We start from the raw sequence: 22,490 nt of genomic DNA, 5'->3' as shown, positions 1-22,490 counted from the left end.
CAGTCACCACCAACTTCGCCATTTGCGGAGGTCATTCAGTCGCTCGCGGGACTCCACCAAGAACATCATCAGGTGCTCCTCGACATGCGGGACGACATGTGCTGGTACAAGCACAGCAGGAGGACCGTGAGCTGTTCCGGAGCGGGATGGACCAGGAGGGCCGGGCTGGAGGGCCGTCACCTAGGAATCTAGGTGATCGACCTGTTCGAAAAATCGGCTGAGGCATGTGGCTGGCCACAGGAGCATTGGCCAGTACGTCTCATTCCACTGCTCTCAGGGGAGGCGCTGGTGGCGGCCCAACAGTTGCCTGTGCAGAACCTCCTGGTCTTCACCGATCTGAAACGTGCCATCCTCCAACGGGTCGGCCTAAGCCCAGAGGAACACCGCCAGCGGTTCCAGTCGCTGGAGCTGGACAAGAGCAGCCGGTCCTTCCTCTTGGCACAACAGTTCCGGGATACCTGCCGCAAGTGGCTGCTGGCCGGGGGAGGCGACGTCGAGCAGATGCTCGACTGAGTGGTGCTCGACCGAGTGGTGCTGTTCCTCTCCCAAGGAAGACGGTGGAGTGGGTCCAGTGCCACCGCCCGACGTCACTGGACCTGGCCATCCAGATGGCGGAGGACCAGATGGTGGCGTGCCCAGGAGTCAGTGAAACTTTGCCAGCTGTTTCTCTCGCTCTTTCTTCTCCCTCTTCCTCCTCTCGACCTGTCCCGTTTCCTAGGTCCCACCTGAACCTTCCTCCTCGAGTCCAACCCCGGGGGCGGGGGGGAAAACTGTCCGAGACTACCGCTGGCCCAAAGGCTCTGCCAAGGGGGGCGGGGCTAGCTGGTGCGGGGGCTGCCGCAGTTCCTTTTTCTCCGCTCTCTCCACGTCAGCCCCTTGACCCACTTCCTGCCCCTAGAGTGGTGGGGAAGTCTGGGCCGGCCTGCTGGCGTTGCGGGGACCCCGGGCATTTCATCGATCGGTGCCCCGTAATGGAGGTGAGGGCACTGATTCGGGTCCTGGACGCTCCGCAGGCTGCCTCCGATCAAGCTGGCCTGTACCAAATAACTGTGAGTATTAAGGGGGGTACCTATCGGGCTTTGGTGGACTCGGGGTGTAACCAGACCTCAATTCATCAAAGCCTGATTCAGTCCGAGGCATTGGATAAAAGCTGCATGGTTACGGCACGGTGCGTGCACGGGGATGTGGTAAAATACCCTCTAATTACGCTATTATCCAATTTCGGGGGCAATAGCATAGAGTAGAGGTTGCAGTTAACCCGCACCCACGACATCCGCTAATTCTGGGAACGAATTGGCTGGCATTTAGTCAATTACTGGGGTATTTATGTGCGGATGTCTCCTGCAGAGAGAGAAAGCAGGAGGGTGGGGTGGTTGGGGTGGGAGAGGTTGAACCGGGACCACGGGACCCTGCGCTGGGGGAATGGAGCGTGAACGAGAGGCTAAACCTCCCTGAGTGTGATGATTTTCCCCTGGAACAGTCCCAGGATGAAACATTAAAACGTGCATTTGAGCAGGTCCAGTCCATCAACAGGCAGCCTCTCCAACCAGCTCGCCCACTCTCCCATCTCTATTTTACTATAATTAAAGATCGGTTGTATCGAGTGACGCAAAACGCTCAAACAAAACAAGATACAACCCAGTTATTAGTACCTAAAAGCCGTAGGTAAATGTTATTCCAGGCAGCTCACTGCAACCCAATGGCGGGACATTTAGGGCAAGCAGCAACACTAAATTGTCTCATAACCAGATTCTTTTGTTGTAGTGAATGTCAGCTGGTAAATCCACCGGCCACCCCAAAAGCGCCTTTGCGCCCTCTTCCCTTAATGCAGGTCCCCTTCGAAAGAATTGGAATGGACCTCATCGGGCCATGAGAACGATCACACGCAAGCATCATTTTGCATTAGTGCTAGTGGACTATGCAACTCAATACCCGGAGGCAGTTGTGCTTAGCAGCATTTCAGCGAAAAGTGTAGCGGACGCACTGTTTTGGCTAATCTCCCAAGTGGGAATCCCAAAAAGAGATTCTCACTGACCAAGGCATGGCGTTCATGTCACATACATTACACAAGCTTTACGAGTTATTGGGCATTAAATCGATTCAGACCAGCGTCTACCACCCACAGACGGACCGGACAGCCAAAAATTGGGATAGGCGTCTGGATGGCTGAACCCCTCTTGTTCTCTGTGTGGGAGGTCCCACAAGCCTCCACGTGGTTTTCCCCCTTCGAGCTTCTTTATGGGCAGCAGCCCCATGGGGTGCTGGACGTCCTTAGAGAAATTTGGGAGGTCGGTCCTTCTGATAGACGAAATTAAATTCAATATGTGCTGGACCTGAGAACAAAACTCCACACATTGGGGTGGCTGTCAATGGAGAACTTGTTACAGGCCCAGCACAGGCAGAGCCAGCTGTACAACAGGGATACCCAGTTACATAAATTTGCACCAGGAGAAAATGTTCTTGTATTGCTCCCTACAGCTAGCTCTAAATTACTCGCCAAGTGGCAAGGACTGTTTGAGGTCAGACCCTTTGAGATCTCAATTATGAGGTTATTTGCTCAGACAGGAACAGGGCACGTCAGGTTTATCACCTCAACCTTCTTAAAAAGTGGAGGGAGGAGGAGTCAGTGATGTTGGTGATGGTGGTGAGTGGAGAGGATGATCTCGGGCCTGAGCTTCCTACCAGACCTCAATCTCTAGCCCTGGCCCTTGGAGGAGATCACTTTTCGCCCTCCCAGCTCACTGATAATATAGCTAAATTACAGAACTGTAACATGTTCTCGCCCCTGCCTGGTCGAACGGACCTCATACAGCACCATATTGGGATGGAGCTGGGAGTGGTGGTTCGTTCCCGACCATATCGCTTACCTGAATACAAGAAAAAAGTGGTTCAGACGGAATTAGAGGCAATGCTGGAGATGGGAGTAATATAGGAATCCCACAGTGACTGGGCAAGCCCAATAGTTTTAGTACCTAAAACGGGCGGCTCTGTACCGTTCTGTGTGGATTGTCGGAAGGTGAATGCTGTGTCGAAATTCAAAACATATCCAATGCCGCGGGTTGATGAATTGCTTGATTGGCTAGGTACAGCTCGATTTTATTCGACACTGGATTTAACTAAAGGATACTGGGAGATCCCCTTATCACCTCTATCCAAAGAAAAAGCAGCCTTCACAGCGCCATTTGGATTACACCAATTCGTAACGCTTCCCTTCGGTTATTCTGGGCCCCAGCCACTTTTCAGCGCCTCATGGACAAAATTCTGTGGCCCCATGCTGCATATGCTGCAGCCTATTTAGATGATATTATCATCTATAGTAATGACTGGCAGCGGCATATGGAGCATCTGTGGGCCTTACTAAGAGTGCTGAGGGGGGCGGGGCTGACGGCTAACCCAAAGAAGTGTGCAATTGGGCGTGTGGAGGTTAGGTATCTGGGCTTCCACTTGGGTCACGGACAGGTGCGTCCCCAAATTAGTAAAACAGCAGCGATTGCGACCTGCCCAAGACCCAAGACCAAAAAGGAGGTGAGACAGTTCTTGGGGCTAGCGGGATATTATAGAAGGTTTATACCCAATTATTTGGACCTCACCAGCTCGCTGACTGATCTCACTAAAAAGGAGGCACCAGATCCCGTCCAGTGGACGGAGCTGTGCCAGCAGGCTTTCATCCAGGTAAAGGCTGCTCTGTGTGGCGGGCGCTGTTACACTCTCCTGATTTTTCTCTCTCCCTTTCTTGCTGCAGACGGACGCATAGGACAGAGGGCTTGGAGCGGTCCTGGCCAGTGCTGTACATCAGTCGCAAGCTCTCTAAGAGAGAGACAATGTACAGCACCATTGAAAAAGAATGTCTAGCCATCCGTTGGGCCATTCTCACTCTCTGCTATTATCTCCTGGGTCGGGAATTCACTTTCTGTTCAGACCACGCACCCCTGCAATGGCTCCACCGCATGAAAGATACCAATGCGCAGATCACCCGTTGTTATCTAGCTCTCAAGCCCTATAAATACAAGTTGGTCCACAGGCTGGGGGCGCAGATGGCTATGGCCGACTTTCTCTCCAGAAATGCAGGCCAGACGGCTCCCCAGGCAGTGGGGGTATGTGGCGAGGGGGGTGTGGTTTAGCGGAGACTGCAGCGGGAGAGAGCGGTCAGAGACGAGCGGTGAGAAAGTAGGTCAAGTGCAAAATGACATCCACCTGTTTCTCCTTACAGTGATTGGCGTGGGGAGACCGTAAGAGGCCATGGGAGAATGGGGGAAGAAGGGAGAGAAACAGACTGAGGACTCATGGCCAGGAGACTGAACTGCTCAACAGAGTTTTGCCAAGTATAGTTGTGTATTTGTGTTGCCGGTTACGCACAAGAGCGCACACTTTATTTTGAACTGTGATTTTTAGAATAAAAAAAACCACGAGCCTCAGTCACACCGACTCTGACTTCTTCCTTCCCTTTTACGAACCTTACCACAATATTCCAAATGGGTAAATCCACAAGCAGGGCAGGAACACACGTACACATAGATGAGACCGGACGACAAACACTGAACTGAAAGCAACTTATAAAGACAGGTGATTACAATGAACTTAATTATTACACAGGTGATACAAGGTTAACTAATGACGACACAGTGAGGGCAGGAACAGGAAAACTATATATGGGCACATGAGAGAAAAAAACAATACAAATAGTCCAGGGGTATGACAATATATCTAAATAAAGTGAATTGGGTTAATTTTGAGTTTAACTTCAGCAGTTATTGTAAACAATGTCTTTAGAAGTTTTATAATTTCTAAAATAATGTCTTTTAGAAGTGTAATCAAGGAAAAATCTTTTTTTTGGCTCTCGCATAAAACTCCCAATCTGTGCATATTCCTACTGAAATTACTTTGCCCACAAAATTTTCCTGAGCAATGATAAATATGACTGCACTTTAAGAATGACAACATTCTTAACATTTGTCTAACAACATTTTGCATTTTCAGTGAAGGTTGAGATAAAGTTATACTTGTTTCTTAGTTACTTTTTACTGAGCATTGGTATGAAGACTATATTTTGTGTGCATACACAATAACATTGCCAATTGCTCTGTGTTAAACTGCAGTGAATCTAGGTCACACTGTGTGTATGTGGGCAGGAAGGCACACAAAGGAACAAATGCACAGTAATGCCCTTCTGTGGGGTGAGGCAGCTTCTCTTCATAATTTATTCATGTCTATAACAGCCTGTAAAATAAAGTGCTGATAGCATTATCCTTTTTGTGCTGCTCTAGAAATGGAAATAATGCTCTAGAAATCTGCAAACAGTGGGTAAGAACTAAAATGGGTTAAAAGAGCTAAACAGAACTAAAGAAGCCCTTACCTCCAGCAAGAGACTGATCACACTGCAGGCCCTGAAAACCTCCTGTCGGCATTTTCCGCATCAAACAAGAAGCCAGAGTTTGATCAAGCTTCTCCAAGGAAGACACCTGAAAAGCCTTCAAAACATAAGAAACATTATAAACCTTAAGAAAATATTTAAAGCTGAAGAGTGTGCCACTATCATCACTAAACCAAAATGCAAAATGCAGACAAATATACGGCCCTGTTGCGAAGTCACTACATTGGTTGAACCATTGCTGGCATGTCGGTCTGGACAAGATGCTCAAACAGACAAGTTTTGAAAACACCTCAGAGCCACTTTTTAGTGGAATGAAGCTATAGTACAAATGACTCACATATAGCTATGTCTATATATTCAGTGCTGGGATATTTTAACACTGACCAAATACCTTATACCTTTGTGTATAATTAATAAGTGCCCTTAAGATGTAGTCAAGTTATGGTTATTATATTTTATCATTATATTATCATATTTTAAATCTATTCAGAATTTGTCTGTATTGCATCCAGTCTAATATGCAGTCAGTCAAAGGGTGCATTATTACAGTTGGCTGCAACAAATAGAGTAGAAGCAGGATTTATTTGCAGCAGTTACAAAAACTCTGGGATAAAGGAGGATTAAACAAAAATACAGGTCCCAGGGGACTGGAAGAGTACAAGGGGGAGTAGAGGGAGGAAGAGACCATGGAGGAGCTGGCAGATGAGGAGACCACAGGATAGCCGATTGAGTGCTTGACTGATCGGTCAGACCAGCTGAGGAAGAATGGTAGTGGACCGGACAGTGGGTGCAGGTTCCGGGTAGGACCAGACGGCTTTGACTCAGGGAAGGGCTTTGTCTCTGGCTCAGTGGTTCCATCATGTCCCCTAGCTTCCTCCTCTCTGCAGTGGCCCGGCAGTCCACTGACTCCACCGGGCTCCCTCGTCCCTCCGGCTCCGCCTTGTTCTGTCATCGACCATCCTGCGCCTCAGGAATCCACTCCTCCAGCTTTGCCTTGTCCCTCCGTCCCTCTTGCTCCATCAGGCTCCGCCAACCCTCCACCCTTCCTCCTCCATGGTTCCTTCCTCCATTGGCTCCACCTTGGACCGTTATCATGGCTGTGGCCTGGGTCCCATCTGGCTCCTCCTGCTCCAAGTCCCTTCTGTTGTCTTCTTGGCTCCTCCCTCCATCTGGTCCGCCCTAGTTCCTCCTGTTTCCTCCATGGTTCCTCCCTCCATCATCTGCCTCATGGACTCTATTCGTCGTCCTCCTCCCGAGCCTCCTCCCAAGATTCCATCTTTGCTTTCTTCTGTTGGTGTTGACGGCGCGAGGATGTGCCTTTCCGGGAGGGGGCGATATGTCAGGATTATGGACCTGTTTTGTCTGTTTTTTGCCCCATTGTTCCTCTTATGTCCTCCATGCCCATATGTGGTCTGTCTGCTCCTCATTGTACTGTGTTTAAAAGCCCCATTCTGTGCAGTCTGTGTTTGTCGGATGTACCTGTCGTTTTGCCTGTGTCTACCAGAGTTCCTGTTATGTTTTTTCCTGAGATTGTTGAATTAAAGACCTGTGACGTTTACTCTGCATTTCATGCATGCTAATTCCAATGAAGTGTGACTATATCTATCTATATCTGTATCTATATATATATATATATTTTTTTTTTTTTTTTTTTTTTTGTACAATATACATATGAGCCTATGACAATACAGGTACAATAAATCTTTGCAAGACTATAAAAGATTAGGCTTAAGAGTAATTCCTTTTAATTTGTTTTAAAAAACCCTCGTTGGGAAATGGAAGACTGTAGCAACACTCCTCACAACCAGCACTAGACAGCAAACAAGTTTAAGTTTAAGCTAACAAGTTTTCAGCTTCATAATTTATTTGCATAACTACGGTTTCCATTTAGATCTACAAAATCATTCCTATCTGTCCCATCTGTGACACTTAAGATTGTAATAAATGCTGATTTGCTTAAATGTTTTAGGTTTAAATAAAAAAAATTAAACATTACATCAAATTCACATTTAAAAGCTGGAAAGTTTGCATATTTTATATTATTATTATTATTATTATTATTATTATTATTATTATTATTATTGAAGACAATTCTGAAATTATTGAAGACAATTTGTTTAACCCTCAAGCATCCTTTGGGACAAATTTGGGAATTTCTTTTTTTATATACATATATATAGTTTCCTTAATCTAAGCGGTACAAGACTAGGCTACAAGTTTGCCACCTGAAAACACACACACACACACACAAGAAACTCAATTCAACAAAGTTAAGTGGTTGGGGGGAAAATCTGTGGACCAAAATGTGAAATTCAAAGCATTTTTTTTTTAGTTGTCTAATAAAAATCAATAAATACAACACAATGCAGATCATACATACACATAAATAAAGGGGGGGAGCCTATACAACATTCTCATTGTGGCTCACACTCACACACAATCACACAAACACATGTACAAAGCACTGAATGAGCCTATAACACAGCAAGTTTTTTATTTTTAATTTTGTCAAATAAAACCAGTCAGTCACTCATACAAAACCAAATAACTGGAGCCAATGACTGAGCTTTTTTTTAATGCCAATCAGCCACTGTGCGCACAAGTGCACACACACACTTCAAAGTCCTACTCCAAGGTATGTTGATGATTCCAAACAAATAATGTCTGGAACATGCTACTTGTTAGGTTCTACAATTTTAACTTATGATAAAATCTAATATATAACATAATATTATATATATATATATATATATATATATATGTATATATGTATGTATACCATCATATGTCTCCAGATGTCACCAAAGTCACCAAAATTTTAGGTTTTGGCTGTCTGAACTTATTTTATTTTATTTACTAAAGCATAAGAAATATTAAATATAACATAAAAATAATCATATTTTACATATATATAGTACTTTCAGAGGTAAATTTTTTAAAAATCACAAAATAAACTGCTTAAATTGATCATTTTATTTTATCGAAGACAGTGATATGACATTTATTAAAAAAAAAATAAAAATAAAAATGGGATCACACCTGAGTGTCAGGCATTCACCTGCCACGTCACCCGGATCACCACCCACCCGTTCATCATCACCGGAGTTCTAATCATGTGCACCTGACTTCAATCAGCCACACCCTTTAAATAGGACAATCTGCCAGTCATTTCTTGTTGGGTCTACCGTTCGCACCTGGCTACCTTTGCTCCTTCCCATGTGTTTCCCCTTTGTTGAACTCTCCCCTGCTCTCCGTATTCGACGTGGCTCTCTTATTGGACTTTCATCGCTCCACATTACAAGAACTGTCAGCTAAGCCATCTATTCACACACCTCTGTGTGTTTCATCAGTTGTAAAATAAATGCTGGTTTGAATTGTCACTCACATCTCGTCTTCTCCTGTGTGTGTGTGTGTGTGTGTGTGTGACACTGAGAACTTCGTGTCCAAATTAAGGCTGTTATACGAAGGATGCTTGAGGGTTAAGAATGTGGGTTAACACTTAAACCAGACATGTGCTTACCTGGCACATAAACTTCACAGGATCTGCAGCTTGCTGAATGAAGTGAGCGATATCTTCCATGATGGTGTAGTATTGTAAGTAGGCATTACCTTTCACCAGGCCTTTATTGTAAAGTGTTACTATCACATCTCCAGCAGTAAAATCTGCAAACACAGATTATATTACCATTAAAGAATAATACTGTATGTCAGTTTCCTTAAGGAATAGCTCACCAAGAACAACAGGTTTGGAACAGTTCATTTTTGTAGCATCCGACATGCAACCATGACATTTTCTACACCCTTGCAGTTTAAATTTTAAGCATCTATGTAGATTATTTTTTACCAGGTGCAGTCACACTCAGTGTGCACTCATTCCAGTTTACAGGTTTCACTCTCACTCGCTGCTTGTTCCCACTGAATTCCACCTCTGCATCTGTGCTGGCCATGGCCTCCTGCAGAAGAATGAAGATCTCCACTGGATTCTGTGAAGACATACATCATGGCAATATTCTATTTTACTTATACAGGTCCTTCTCAAAAAATTAGCATATTGTGATAAAGTTCATTATTTTCTGTAATGCACTGATAAACATTAGACTTTCATATATTTTAGATTCATTACACACAACTGAAGTAGTTCAAGCCTTTTATTGTTTTAATATTGATGATTTTGGCATACAGCTCATGAAAACCCCAAATTCCTATCTCAAAAAATTAGCATATTTCATCCGACCAATAAAAGAAAAGTGTTTTTAATACAAAAAAAGTCAACCTTCAAATAATTATGTTCAGTTATGCACTCAATACTTGGTCGGGAATCCTTTTGCAGAAATGACTGCTTCAATGCGGCGTGGCATGGAGGCAATCAGCCTGTGGCACTGCTGAGGTGTTATGGAGGCCCAGGATGCTTCGATAGCGGCCTTAAGCTCATCCAGAGTGTTGGGTCTTGCGTCTCTCAACTTTCTCTTCACAATATCCCACAGATTCTCTATGGGGTTCAGGTCAGGAGAGTTGGCAGGCCAATTGAGCACAGTAATACCATGGTCAGTAAACCATTTACCAGTGGTTTTGGCACTGTGAGCAGGTGCCAGGTCGTGCTGAAAAATGAAATCTTCATCTCCATAAAGCTTTTCAGCAGATGGAAGCATGAAGTGCTCCAAAATCTCCTGATAGCTAGCTGCATTGACCCTGCCCTTGATAAAACACAGTGGACCAACACCAGCAGCTGACATGGCACCCCAGACCATCACTGACTGTGGGTACTTGACACTGGACTTCAGGCATTTTGGCATTTCCCTCTCCCCAGTCTTCCTCCAGACTCTGGCACCTTGATTTTTCTGAATGACATGCAAAATTTGCTTTCATCCGAAAAAAAGTACTTTGGACCACTGAGCAACAGTCCAGTGCTGCTTCTCTGTAGCCCAGGTCAGGCACTTCTGCCGCTGTTTCTGGTTCAAAAGTGGCTTGACCTGGGGAATGCGGCACCTGTAGCCCATTTCCTGCACACGCCTGTAAACGGTGGCTCTGGATGTTTCTACTCCAGACTCAGTCCACTGCTTCCGCAGGTCCCCCAAGGTCTGGAATCGGTCCTTCTCCACAATCTTCCTCAGGGTCCGGTCACCTCTTCTCGTTGTGCAGCGTTTTCTGCCACACTTTTTCCTTCCCACAGACTTCCCACTGAGGTGCCTTGATACAGCACTCTGGGAACAGCCTATTCGTTCAGAAATTTCTTTCTGTGTCTTACCCTCTTGCTTGAGGGTGTCAATGATGGCCTTCTGGACAGCAGTCAGGTCGGCAGTCTTACCCATGATTGCGGTTTTGAGTAATGAACCAGGCTGGGAGTTTTTAAAAGCCTCAGGAATCTTTTTCAGGTGTTTAGAGTTAATTAGTTGATTCAGATGATTAGGTTAATAGCTCGTTTAGAGAACCTTTTCATGATATGCTAATTTTTTGAGATAGGATTTTTGGGTTTTCATGAGCTGTATGCCAAAATCATCAATATTAAAACAATAAAAGGCTTGAACTACTTCAGTTGTGTGTAATGAATCTAAAATATATGAAAGTCTAATGTTTATCAGTACATTACAGAAAATAATGAACTTTATCACAATATGCTAATTTTTTGAGAAGGACCTGTACACTGTAAAGAGCTCTCAGTTAGATAGTTAGATTGCAGTGTTAAGCATTTGCTGATGCTGGGTACACACTAAAAGATGTTAAAAATCTTAAAAATGTGAGTGACCACAAACATGAGGACCAAAAAATCATAGATTTAACCATTTTGCTTCTATAGTTTTTTGTTCACAGTCGGGTTGAAAATCTGTTGATGTGTGGTGTCCTGTCTGTCACATCGCTGCACACTACACATCAACAGATTTTCAACCCGACTGTGAACAAAATCTCTCAAGACTTGAGAATAACCATGGCAGCTGATTGGCAGGAAGAAATTGCGATAAATGCCTAGTTCTTTCAACTCTAGATGGCGCAGGCTGACGGGTGTTAACATAACTGATGATATTCACAGCCTTATACCACTTGGCACAAGCTGATTGGTTCATGTCACGTACGCAGCCAATGAGTTTGAACCTTTACCTTTAAATGGCTGGTTGGCATTCTCTTGAGCCTTTTGCAGCAATGCACTTTAAGTTCTTCTGAAACCCTCCACCTTCCCCAGCTCCATGCTACTGTGCAGCAGCAGTATGTCTATGTCTATGTTAAAAACTCCCAGCATGTATCGCCATATGCTTTGGCAGTAGCAAGTTCCTGTACTTGCTTGCAGCAGCAGCAATAATCTACAACTACAGCAATAACCAACAGCAGCAGCAGTTCAGCAGCAGCATAGCAGATCTATTCCGCCAAGACCAAATACATTAACATTGTAATATCCATTACCATGCTAAAATCTTCCGAGAGTTGTCATGGAAGAACTGTGTTTGTTATGCTTCCATTTTATGGGAGCTAACTTTCTGATTGAATATTGTTTCGTTTCACTTGATAACCTCCAGATCGTATGCACATTTGCCCTTGGGGTTCCCCCACACATCAGGATTTCTGATCTATTTACGATTCGTAATCGGGGGGGATCCGACGTTCCTCTGAGATTCAGTCACTCTTAACACACCTCACACCACAGGAAAATCTGATAAAATAATCTTTAGAACCACCAAGATAATTGGGACATTATCTAGGATTGTCGGTAGAAATCGACCCAATTATCTTGTGGTGTGTACCCAGCATATCACAGAGTAACATAGAGTGCTCTTCGAATTGCCACTCAAGTATTAGATAACAATTAGATAAGATGCTGGGCAGCTGTTCGATTCTTATCTAATACTTGAGTGGCACTTTAAAAGTAAGGCTAGTAAGGTATAGCAGTAATCTCAAATATCAAAACCAAGCATTTTTGAGTGGTAAAAAAGTCATATATACAATTCTGCTAATGCCATTTTATTGTGGTTACCTGTTAAATGCTTAAAGGGATAGTTTACCCCTAAATTAAATATATAGAATTGGCCATAAGAAGGTAAATTACAAAGAAAGGACACTTTTGTGTGTCTCACCTCACATGGTACACGGCTGGGTAGAACCAGTAAAGACTGATTTGCGACAAGAGTACCACTAGACAGTTTTTTCTGCACTTTCAGCTCCTGGACTAATCTTCCATCCACTGCTGATACCTGTCCACCTGGGAAAAAACACTGTATTACTGAACTACTGCCCATAAGCTTTAAGGAAATATGTAGACGCTCAGACAAATAGGCCTAATATCTCTGGCCTGACAGACATTTAGTGGCAAGTTATGAAATTAATTTTTGTTCATCTGAACATATAGACTTGACTGCTGCAGCATTGTTTTGACTGGCTTGCCAAAGAGCACTATTAAACACTTACAACAAGGGTGTCCAAAGTCAGTCATGGAAAGCCATTGTCCTGCTGAGTTTAGCTCCAACTTGCCTCAACACATCTGCCTGGAAGGTTCTAGTATGTCTAGTAAGACCTTGATCAGCATGGTTCAGGTGTGTTTAAACACCTGAGCTAAACTCTGCAAGACAGTGGCCCTCGAGGACCAAGTCTGGACATCCCTGACTTTCAACAAAGAATTCAGAATGCAGCTGTAAGAATGCTGACACATGATACACTGAGGAATCACATTATTCTGGTATTTAAATCTTATCCCTGTTGACCTGTTCCCTACCAAAAGCTACACTCGATGCTGTGTATCAATACGCTAATGAGAACATTCTTTGTTTGACTGGTTGTGAAGAATGTGTGTCAGATACGCCAAGAATTGGCTTAAATAACCTAGGTAGGTGACCGTGGGCGATTCTGGTTAGAAGAGATCTATCTCAGGTGCAGGGGACAGTATTTCATCCCCGGCCAGAGCTCTGGAACCTTCATGTCTGGCCCCTGAGAACAATGTTCAATGTTTGTGTGCACACACTACACAACCTTGAGGGACCAAGACACTTCCAGTGCGGCAGCGTTGGTATTCTCTTTCTCATTAGCGTATTGATACGCAGCATCAAGTGTAGCTTTTGGTAGGGAACGTCTCGGGTTACTTATTTTGAGAGCAAATACATTTCTTTAGAGAAATGTGTCAAAACAATTGAGAAAAACTGTAATAATGATATTGCTGATGTATGTAGAGATAACACCATAAAGTCATTAAAAAAAAAAAAAAAAAAAAAAAAAGAAGTCAGTTTTGCAGGAAACATCTCGGGTTACTTGACTGTAACTGTTACGGAGTGAGGAATGAAGCGTGAGGCGGGCGGATCCATTTGCAAACTTTTATTAACTGGATGAGACAAAGACATGGTCAGACAGGCAGGATCAGACATCGACTAACAGGAGTATAGACAGCAAGACAAAAGAGTAGTCCATGACACAGGCGAGGGTCGATCCACGGCGAACGTTATCCGAAGGGCGAGGAAATAGAATAATCCAGACAGGCGAGAGATACAAAAAGCAGGCAGCGAGTCAGACAAGACGATATAACAATGCGAGGGATCAAGACTCGGATGACTAGGAACAAGACTAGACCAGACTAGGCTAGGAAACACGACTGAACTGACTAACAGGCTCTGTACAGTTGCTAACACATCAAGTGTGCTAAACGCAATCCAATACTCGGCCATAAGTGACAGGAAGACCGGGGTTTATATAGTGTCTCTGACTGGACGCAGGTGATGGCCACAATGGCTGATGGGAAATGTAGTCCGAGTTATGAGGTGTAACAGTCAGTGAGATGTGAATGTCAAAGCGACCTCTGGTGGCAAGCAGACTGACGTTCAGGAGTGGGTTCGTGACAGTAACCCTGTTCCCTTAAAAAGCAGGAACGAGATGCTGCGCCTCAATGCCGCACTGCAGGCGTGCCTGGATGTCCTTTCAGACAAAGGCATAACCTGCAGGTGTGTTCGATTCACATTTATTTATAACCCTCAGGTGCACGTAATCAAATACGTCACCTACCGAGGTTATTTAAGCCAATTCTTGGCTTGTTTGACACACATTCTTCACAACCGGTCGAACAAAGAATGTTCTCATTAGCGTATTGATACACAGCATCTCATTCCCGCTTTTTAAGGGAGCAGGGTTATAGTCAAGTAACCCAAGATGTTTCCTGCAAAATTGACTTTTTTTTTTATTAATGACTTTATGGTGTTATCTCTACATACATCAGCAATATCATTATTACAGTTTTTCTTAATCGTTTTGACACATTTCTCTAACGAAATGTATTTGCTCTCAAAATAATTAACACAGCTATCTAAACACAAACTTATTTTACAGTTTTTCACATTTGATAAAACACTAAACCCCATTCTCTAAACCAAATTCTCAATAGCCTAAACCAATTTGTCAAATAAATCACTCTTTCTGCAAAACCTTAAACAAGTTTAGGCAGTTTAGACACTGTTTGCAGATCTCATGCACTCTTTTTGCAAAACTCTAAACATATTCTCACTCATTAAGACACAATTTGCTCTGTGATGAACTTGTGATCCAAAACCCTAAACACAAGAAAGCAAAAGTTAAGCACAACTGCAACACGACTGTTATCGTTTACACATAATAATTTAAAATTCTTCACACTTGTTTCTAAATATTATAAAAATACATACACATATGTGTATATAGATAGATAGATAGATAGACATACAGATAGATAGATATACATGTACACTTATGCGCACGCACGCACACACACACACACACGCACACACACATATACATATACATATACAGTGGGTACAGAAAGTATTCAGACCCCCTTAAATTTTTCACTCTTTGTTATATTGCAGCCATTTGCTAAAATCATTAAAGTTCTTTTTTTTTTCCTCATTACTGTACACACATTACCCCATATTGACAGAAAAACACAGAATTGTTGACATTTTTGCAGATTTATTAAAAAAGAAAAACTGAAATATCACATGGTCCTAAGTATTCAGACCTTTTGCTGTGACACTCATATATTTAACTCAGGTGCTGTCCATTTCTTCTGATCATCCTTGAGATGGTTCTACACCTTCATTTGAGTCCAGCTGTGTTTGATTATACTGATTGGACTTGATTAGGAAAGCCACACACTTGTCTATATAAGACCTTACAGCTCACAGTGCATGTCAGAGCAAATGAAAATCATGAGGTCAAAGGAACTGCCTGAAGAGCTCAGAGACAGAATTGTGGCAAGGCACAGATCTGACCAAGGTTACAAAAAAATTTCTGCTGCACTTAAGGTTCCTAAGAGCACAGTGGCCTCCATAATCCTTAAATGGAAGACGTTTGGGACGACCAGAGCCCTTCCTAGAGCTGGCCGTCCGGCCAAACTGAGCTATCGGGGGAGAAGAGCCTTGGTGAGAGCGGTAAAGAAGAACCCAAAGATCACTGTGGCTGAGCGTCGGGAGATGGGAGAAAGTTGTAGAAAGTCAACCATCACTACAGCCCTCCACCAGTCGGGGTTTTATGGCAGAGTGGCCCGACGGAAGCCTCTCCTCAGTGCAAGACACATGAAAGCCCGCATGGAGTTTGCTAAAAAACACCTGAAGGACTCCAAGATGGTGAGAAATAAGATTCTCTGGTCTGATGAGACCAAGATAGAACTTTTTGGCCTTAATTCTAAGCGGTATGTGTGGACAAAACCAGGCACTGCTTATCACCTGTCCAATACAGTCCCAACAGTGAAGCATGGTGGTGGCAGCATCATGCTGTGGGGGTGTTTTTCAGCTGCAGGGACAGGACGACTGGTTGCAATCGAGGGAAAGATGAATGCGGCCAAGTACAGGGATATCCTGGACGAAAACCGTCTCCAGAGTGCTCAGGACCTCAGACTGGGCCGAAGGTTTACCTTCCAACAAGACAATGACCCTAAGCACACAGCTAAAATAACGAAGGAATGGCTTCACAACAACTCCGTGACTGTTCTTGAATGGCCCAGCCAGAGCCCTGACTTAAACCCAATTGAGCATCTCTGGAGAGACCTAAAAATGGCTGTCCACCAACGTTTACCATCCAACCTGACAGAACTGGAGAGGATCTGCAAGGAGGAATGGCAGAGGATCCCCAAATCCAGGTGTGAAAAACTTGTTGCATCTTTCCCAAAAAGACTCATGGCTGTATTAGATCAAAAGGGTGCTACTAAATACTGAACAGAGGGTCTGAATACTTAGGACCATGTGATATTTCAGTTTTTCTTTTTTAATAAATCTGCAAAAAAAATGTCAACAATTCTGTGTTTTTCTGTCAATATGGGGTGCTGTGTGTACATTAATGAGGAAAAAAAAATGAACTTAAATGATTTTAGCAAATGGCTGCAAAGAGTGAAAAATTTAAGGGGGTCTGAATACTTTCCGCACCCACTGTACATATGTGTGTGTATTTTTCCTTTTTTTTTTTTTTTGGGTACATTAACCAAACTTAGGTGTGATTTCTTTTGAGTGTGTGTATGTTTTTTGAGTGTGTGTATGTATCTTTTTTTATTGCAAATATAATATAATATATTATATTATATTATATTTTGAATTATATATAAATGTTTGTGATTTATGTAAAAACAGATAAAATGAGCTACAACTGATTTTTTCAGATATTATAAAGTATTGGTTGTATTACAGTTTTTCTCAGTCAATTTGACACATTTCTCCAAATTCAGGTCACTGTTCTCAAAACAGTTAAGACAGTGATCTCAACACCTTGTAATTGTTGTAAACAGACTTTATGTTTTTATTCATTTCATACAAATTACAAATAATGCGCATAATTTTCTCAAAACACTCTACACAAAACTCTCAAATGTTTTCGTAATAGTTAATACAACCAACCGATAATTTAAAATAATTTTTAAAAAGCAATTGCAGCTTCTAAACTGATAACTACACTGTAACAAAATATTTCACAGTTTAGTTAATTCATTTTTTTAAGTTTTATTTTAAGTTTTACTGTCTCAACTTGACAAAACGTTTTTATTTGCCCTCTCAACTTTAAAAAAATGTGTTGAATCAATTTAATAACGAAATCACGTTCTTATCGTCACTTATCGCAAGATCTTGTGAAGACCGTTGCAGAAAGAAGATGTTGGTCAGCCATTATGGTGAGCTTCTACACAGAATTTGAAAATGTTCTCAGTCAACAAATTTGGTAAGTAAATATTTGTATTTATTGGTTTAATATATGTACATTTATGTATGTTGTCTAAGAAGAGTACAATATGGTTTGAGGCGTCGTGTTTTCGAGTTGGTTATATGTAAGTTAACGCTTCGCGGCACTTTGAAGCCTCAAAATACACGCGGTTCCACATTATATTCTCCCATGCGGTACTGAGCTGAACTTATATGGAGAATGATAAATATACAGTTTGGTATGTATTATTTGAGGCCAGTGCTGCATTAGAGAGAGACCGTTCAAACAGAGCGCGAGACAGAGAGGAACGAACAACTGTATGGATTTAGAACGGCGGGAATAAAAAAAAATGAACTTATGAACGATTAAAACTAAGGGGAGACAAACAAATGAGCAGAGTTCGTTTGATGCGCATATATTTGATATTGCTGGCACAAACCGCACAAACCGGTACAAACTATTCTTTCAGTTACTGAAGTGCCTCACCGGACAAATATATTATAAAACTATAGGTTTCTGAGTAACAATAAAGGCGGATATCTTGTATACACAGTCCTGCGATAATGATTGTCACAAATGTGTACAATTAGCCTGTTCTAATTCCCTGTGTTATGTAATTTAAAAGCCTTTTCTGGATTGTAATATAGGGTTTTGGTAAATGAGACATAAACTTGCAATGATATTTGGCTTTCTCTGTCAAGATTTATTTAGTTTATTTATAGTGTTGTTTTAACATGTTTCTGTATTTTTCATGTTTGTGATATTCTAGAATAGCTGAAGATCAGCACAGAATTCAGCGATCTTGTGGTTGGACCTCAGCAAGTCCTTTTGCAGTTGTATCCATCATTGCTGTGCAGACATGTGAATGGGAATGACTATCACATTGTAGAGCTTGGACAAAGTTGTAAGTAAATTTATTTATTTAGTGAACATATTTACTGGAGTCTGTGACTGTTAATATTATAAGGCATATTTTAACGCTTCCCTTTTAATGTTTTTATTAAAGCACACAGGTTCTCAAGAAGTATTCATCAAGGACATGACTGTTGGCATTATAGTTGTGGGTTTGTAACAGTACGTGTATTAGTACCAAACAGTTCACAGGAAAATTCCAAATGGAAGTGATCCTCCCAATGCCCTGCTCCCTTCGAAGGGCAGAGCCCTTGGAGTTTAGACTTTGGAGTGAGCAGGGCACATGCGTGCCATTATGTAGACATTTGCAATGCACTTGGCAAAGGGAGCAACGTAATTTCCTCATTATCTTCAGCTGGCATGTTTCTGTGACAATGCAGCATGGTGTCCGTCAGCAGATGTCGCTGTTTTAATGGCATAAATATATTTTTATTGTTGTTAGCATTACTGTTGCAAATAAACATACAGTTTATATTTTTAAAAGTTTAATATATAAATTAGTTTTTATATGTTATATTTTTCAAATATAAAATATATATTTGCAACAGTAATGCTAACAACAATAAAAAGACATTTTCTATGCCATTAAAACATCAACATCTGTTGACGGACACCGTGCTGCGTTGTCACAGGGAAATGCCAGCTGAAGATAATGAGGAAATTATGTCACTCCCTTTGGCAAGTGCATTCCAAACATCTACATAATGGCACGCAGGTGCCCTGCTTGTTCCAAAGTATACACTCCAAGGGCTCTGCCCTTTAAAGGAGTAGGGCATAGGGATGATCACTTCCATTTGGAATTTCTCCATGAACCGTTCGGTACTAATACACGTACCATAACACCACGAGTTGCTATTGTAATTGTTAATGTCATTTTCTATTAGATTTTTACACTTTTTTTGATGTTGTTTTTTTTAGTCCTCAATGCATGTTCACGAGAGTACCACGGCGTTCTACATCAGAATGCCGACTCCTGCATCAGAAGCACACGCAAGTGTTGTGATACTCTTGTGAACGTGTGGCCAAAACTGATAATTTACAAAATATTTAGTAAATATTTATTTACTACAAATATTTTGTATGTAAAATGTAACATTAAAGTAACAGTACTTTGAATATAGTCTTTGTAAAACTATAAAGCAAAACATGTGAGACTGTGCCAATAAAAATTAAACAACTGGTATTTTCAACATCGACTAGCAGTGGTAGAATTTTGGCAGCTAGTCTCACACATCCCTAATGGCTACAATGTCAGATAAACAATGGAAGAGCTAAGAGTTCACACCATCCAAATGAAATAATGTATAATAATGTATTACTATAGTTTAAGTAATGTACAGTATTATACAATATTAATTCAATTATTATATTTGCATGTAAAGAATTAATTCCTTTTTTGTTGTTTTTTCAGCCATCTCATGAAATTGAAGTATTAGTGAATTTTTTTCTCTTTTTATTTCTCTTTTTTTTATTTTTTTAAACAAATTATGCACTTTAATGCATGTCCTGAACTCTGACTTATATTGAGCTGGGAAATTTAAAATCCCTAATCTGTTCTTTTGATTAAATGTGCATTAGTGAAAGGAATGTAAATATTTACTGTAGTTGTCACACAGAACTGAAATGTGAATGTTCATCTATGTTTTTTAAAGTTAGGTTGTTTTAATACTAAACACAGTAATACTAAGTAGGAGGCTGTCTATTTTGAATTCAAATAAAATAGCCTTCTGCACGTTCTTCAGTGTCCATGAGGCTATTTTCTGCAGTACTGTTGTAAATAGAAACTTGAGTTGTATGGGCAAATTACACAGTTCATCCAGCTGAATGAACTTAACATTACAAGTAAGATGAACTATTCTTGAAAAAGTAACCTGGCTGCCTTAAAAATGTAAGCTGATTCAGCAAAATGCTTAGTTTAGCCCATTTTTATTCAGTTTGCACAACTTATAATTATAAATTTAAACTAAGTTGTGTGGGCAAATTGCATAGTTCAGCCAGCTGAATGAACTTAACATTACAAGTAAGATGAAGTATTCTTGAAAAAGTAACCTGGCTGCCTTAAAAATATGAGTTCATTCAACAAGATTCTTAGTTTAGCCCATTTTTATTCTGTTTGCACAGCTTAGAATTATAAGTTTATTCAACAAAATGATTTGTTTAAACAACTAAACATTTGTTGGTCTCACTAAATTTATGTTGTTTCAACTTGGATTTAGTTTAGCACAACTTACTTGTCATGACAAGCACAACTTACTTGTCATGTTGGTCTTACTTATTTTATGTTGTTTCAACTTGCATTTAGGTTAGCACAACTTTCTCATCTTGCTGGACTAACTAAAAACTTAAAAGTTGACTCATCTTGGCCGTACCTCAACTATTAATTCTAGGTTTAAGGAACTCCAACATATGTTTAAACAACATAAGTTTTTTAGCTTATTTAACACAACATTTTAAGGCAGCCAGGTTACAAATTATTTTAAGTTGAATCAACTTATTTGTTTTTACAGTGTACTCGGTTAATCATACACTCAACACTGTGAAATGCAGTTCCCTTTCAAACGGTCTCTCCCACTGCGTTGAAGATGCATATAGGGAAAAATCCTGTTTTACTCCAAACTGAAGTCTGATTTGTTCACGTTTGCGTAGCTGCACACACCAATGGCACTTAAGCCCGCCAGAAAAGGGCAGCGCCACTCATCAGATCATACTCCTTCAGCGATGAGGACTCTGACTGACTCTGCAAACAAGAAGCCGAAGAAGGAAGAAGCTCAGCCTACAGCTCGCCACCGTTGAAGAGCCCCGGCAGTGGAAGAAGTGGTAAGCCTTGCCCAGTGGCCATCTGGCACTTTTCACAGTTGCTAAAACGCTAAACCCCATTCTCTAAACCAAATTCTCAATAGCCTAAACCAATTTGTCAAATAAATCACTCTTTCTGCAAAACCTTAAACAAGTTTAGGCAGTTTAGACACTGTTTGCAGATCTCATGCACTCTTTTTACAAAACTCTAAACATATTCTCACTGACTAAGACACAGTTTGCTCTGTGATGAACTTGTGATGCAAAACCCTAAACACAAGAAAGCAAAAGTTAAGCACAACTGCAGCACGGCTGCCATCGTTTACACACAATAATTCAAAATTATTCACACTTGTTTCTAAATATTTAAATATACAAAATGCTAGCTGAAAGTGCACAGAAGGCATGAGTGCATCTGTCAATCTGAGAGGTACAGAAGGGTGTGAATACGAGTGTGAAAAAAAAAAAATATATATATATATCTATGTACACACACACACACACACACACATATATACATATAGTATATAGTAATCGCACCTAAGAAAGAAATCATACCTGAGTTTGGTGAATATACCAAAAAAAGGAAGAAAAAAAAAAAAATATATATATATATAGATAGATAGATAGATAGATAGATATAGGTATATACATATATATGTACACACGCACATACACACATAGATGCATATGTGTGCGTATTTTTGCTTTTTTTGGTATATTCACCAAACTTAGGTGTGATTTCTTTTGTAGTATATGTGTGTTTTTTGAGTGTGTGTATGTTTATGTATCTTTTCTTATTGCAAAATAATTACTTTTATACAGTAAACACTTTTTTTGCAACTACATGCACTGGACAATGTGTTCTCCATTTTTTGATGTAGTGTCTAATGAATGATCTGAGTGCGTATAGTATTGGCTAATGTGTGTATGATTTGAAAGCTTTGTTTGATTTTGAGTACAGGTGAAATGGTTTTGTAGCGATTGTTTGATTTTGCCAGAAGAGTCAGGGGTTCTGTGAATTTAGTTTGAATATTTGGATTTGTGTTTAAGGCTTTGAGAAAATGAGTGATGGTTTCAAAAAATGTGTTTTAGCATTTTTTTAGCAACGTTGTTTCAAATGTCGCGTTGCGAGTGTGGCTCATGCAGTAATTCTGCACGATGCAGAAGGGCAGTGAGATGCAGAGACTGCACAGACACCTATGCAGAGACTGCGCGCTTACTCAGATATAATGCTCTCACGTAGAGTATAAATCTCGCTCTCCTCTGCTCACAGACTGTCTTCTCCCTG

The 22,490-nt window shown here is 41.2% G+C and overlaps 1 protein-coding gene across 1 annotated transcript; it reads right to left on the bottom strand.

Moving 5' to 3' along the window:
* Positions 1-3,664: 3,664 nt before the first annotated feature.
* On the bottom strand, positions 3,665-12,554 carry LOC127157356 (phosphoinositide 3-kinase adapter protein 1-like). Its single transcript, XM_051100590.1, has 5 exons — positions 12,433-12,554; positions 9,216-9,354; positions 8,892-9,034; positions 5,354-5,468; positions 3,665-3,807 (listed from the first exon to the last, which is right to left on the bottom strand). Exons 2-5 carry the CDS (start codon positions 9,316-9,318, stop codon positions 3,665-3,667), a joined length of 504 nt encoding a protein of 167 aa, XP_050956547.1. The 5' UTR covers positions 9,319-9,354; positions 12,433-12,554.
* Between the last annotated feature and the right edge of the window lie 9,936 nt (positions 12,555-22,490).

This window comes from Labeo rohita, unplaced genomic scaffold (assembly GCF_022985175.1).
Source record: "Labeo rohita strain BAU-BD-2019 unplaced genomic scaffold, IGBB_LRoh.1.0 scaffold_1054, whole genome shotgun sequence".
In the NCBI taxonomy this organism is placed as follows: domain Eukaryota; kingdom Metazoa; phylum Chordata; class Actinopteri; order Cypriniformes; family Cyprinidae; genus Labeo; species Labeo rohita.
Note: the sequence above shows the minus strand (reverse complement) of the source record. Positions and strands in the feature narration are given on the sequence as shown.

Bases quoted from the DNA above. Each gene is read 5' to 3' on its own strand.
- LOC127157356 (XM_051100590.1), bottom strand. From the start codon at position 9,318: ATGGCCAGCACAGATGCAGAGGTGGAATTCAGTGGGAACAAGCAGCGA. The intron at 9,035-9,215 runs GTAAAAAATAAT...CTGTGTTTGCAG, and splicing joins ACTGAGTGTGACTGCACCTG to ATTTTACTGCTGGAGATGTG. The intron at 5,469-8,891 runs GTAAGCACATGT...TATGTTTTGAAG, and splicing joins CTGTGAAGTTTATGTGCCAG to GCTTTTCAGGTGTCTTCCTT.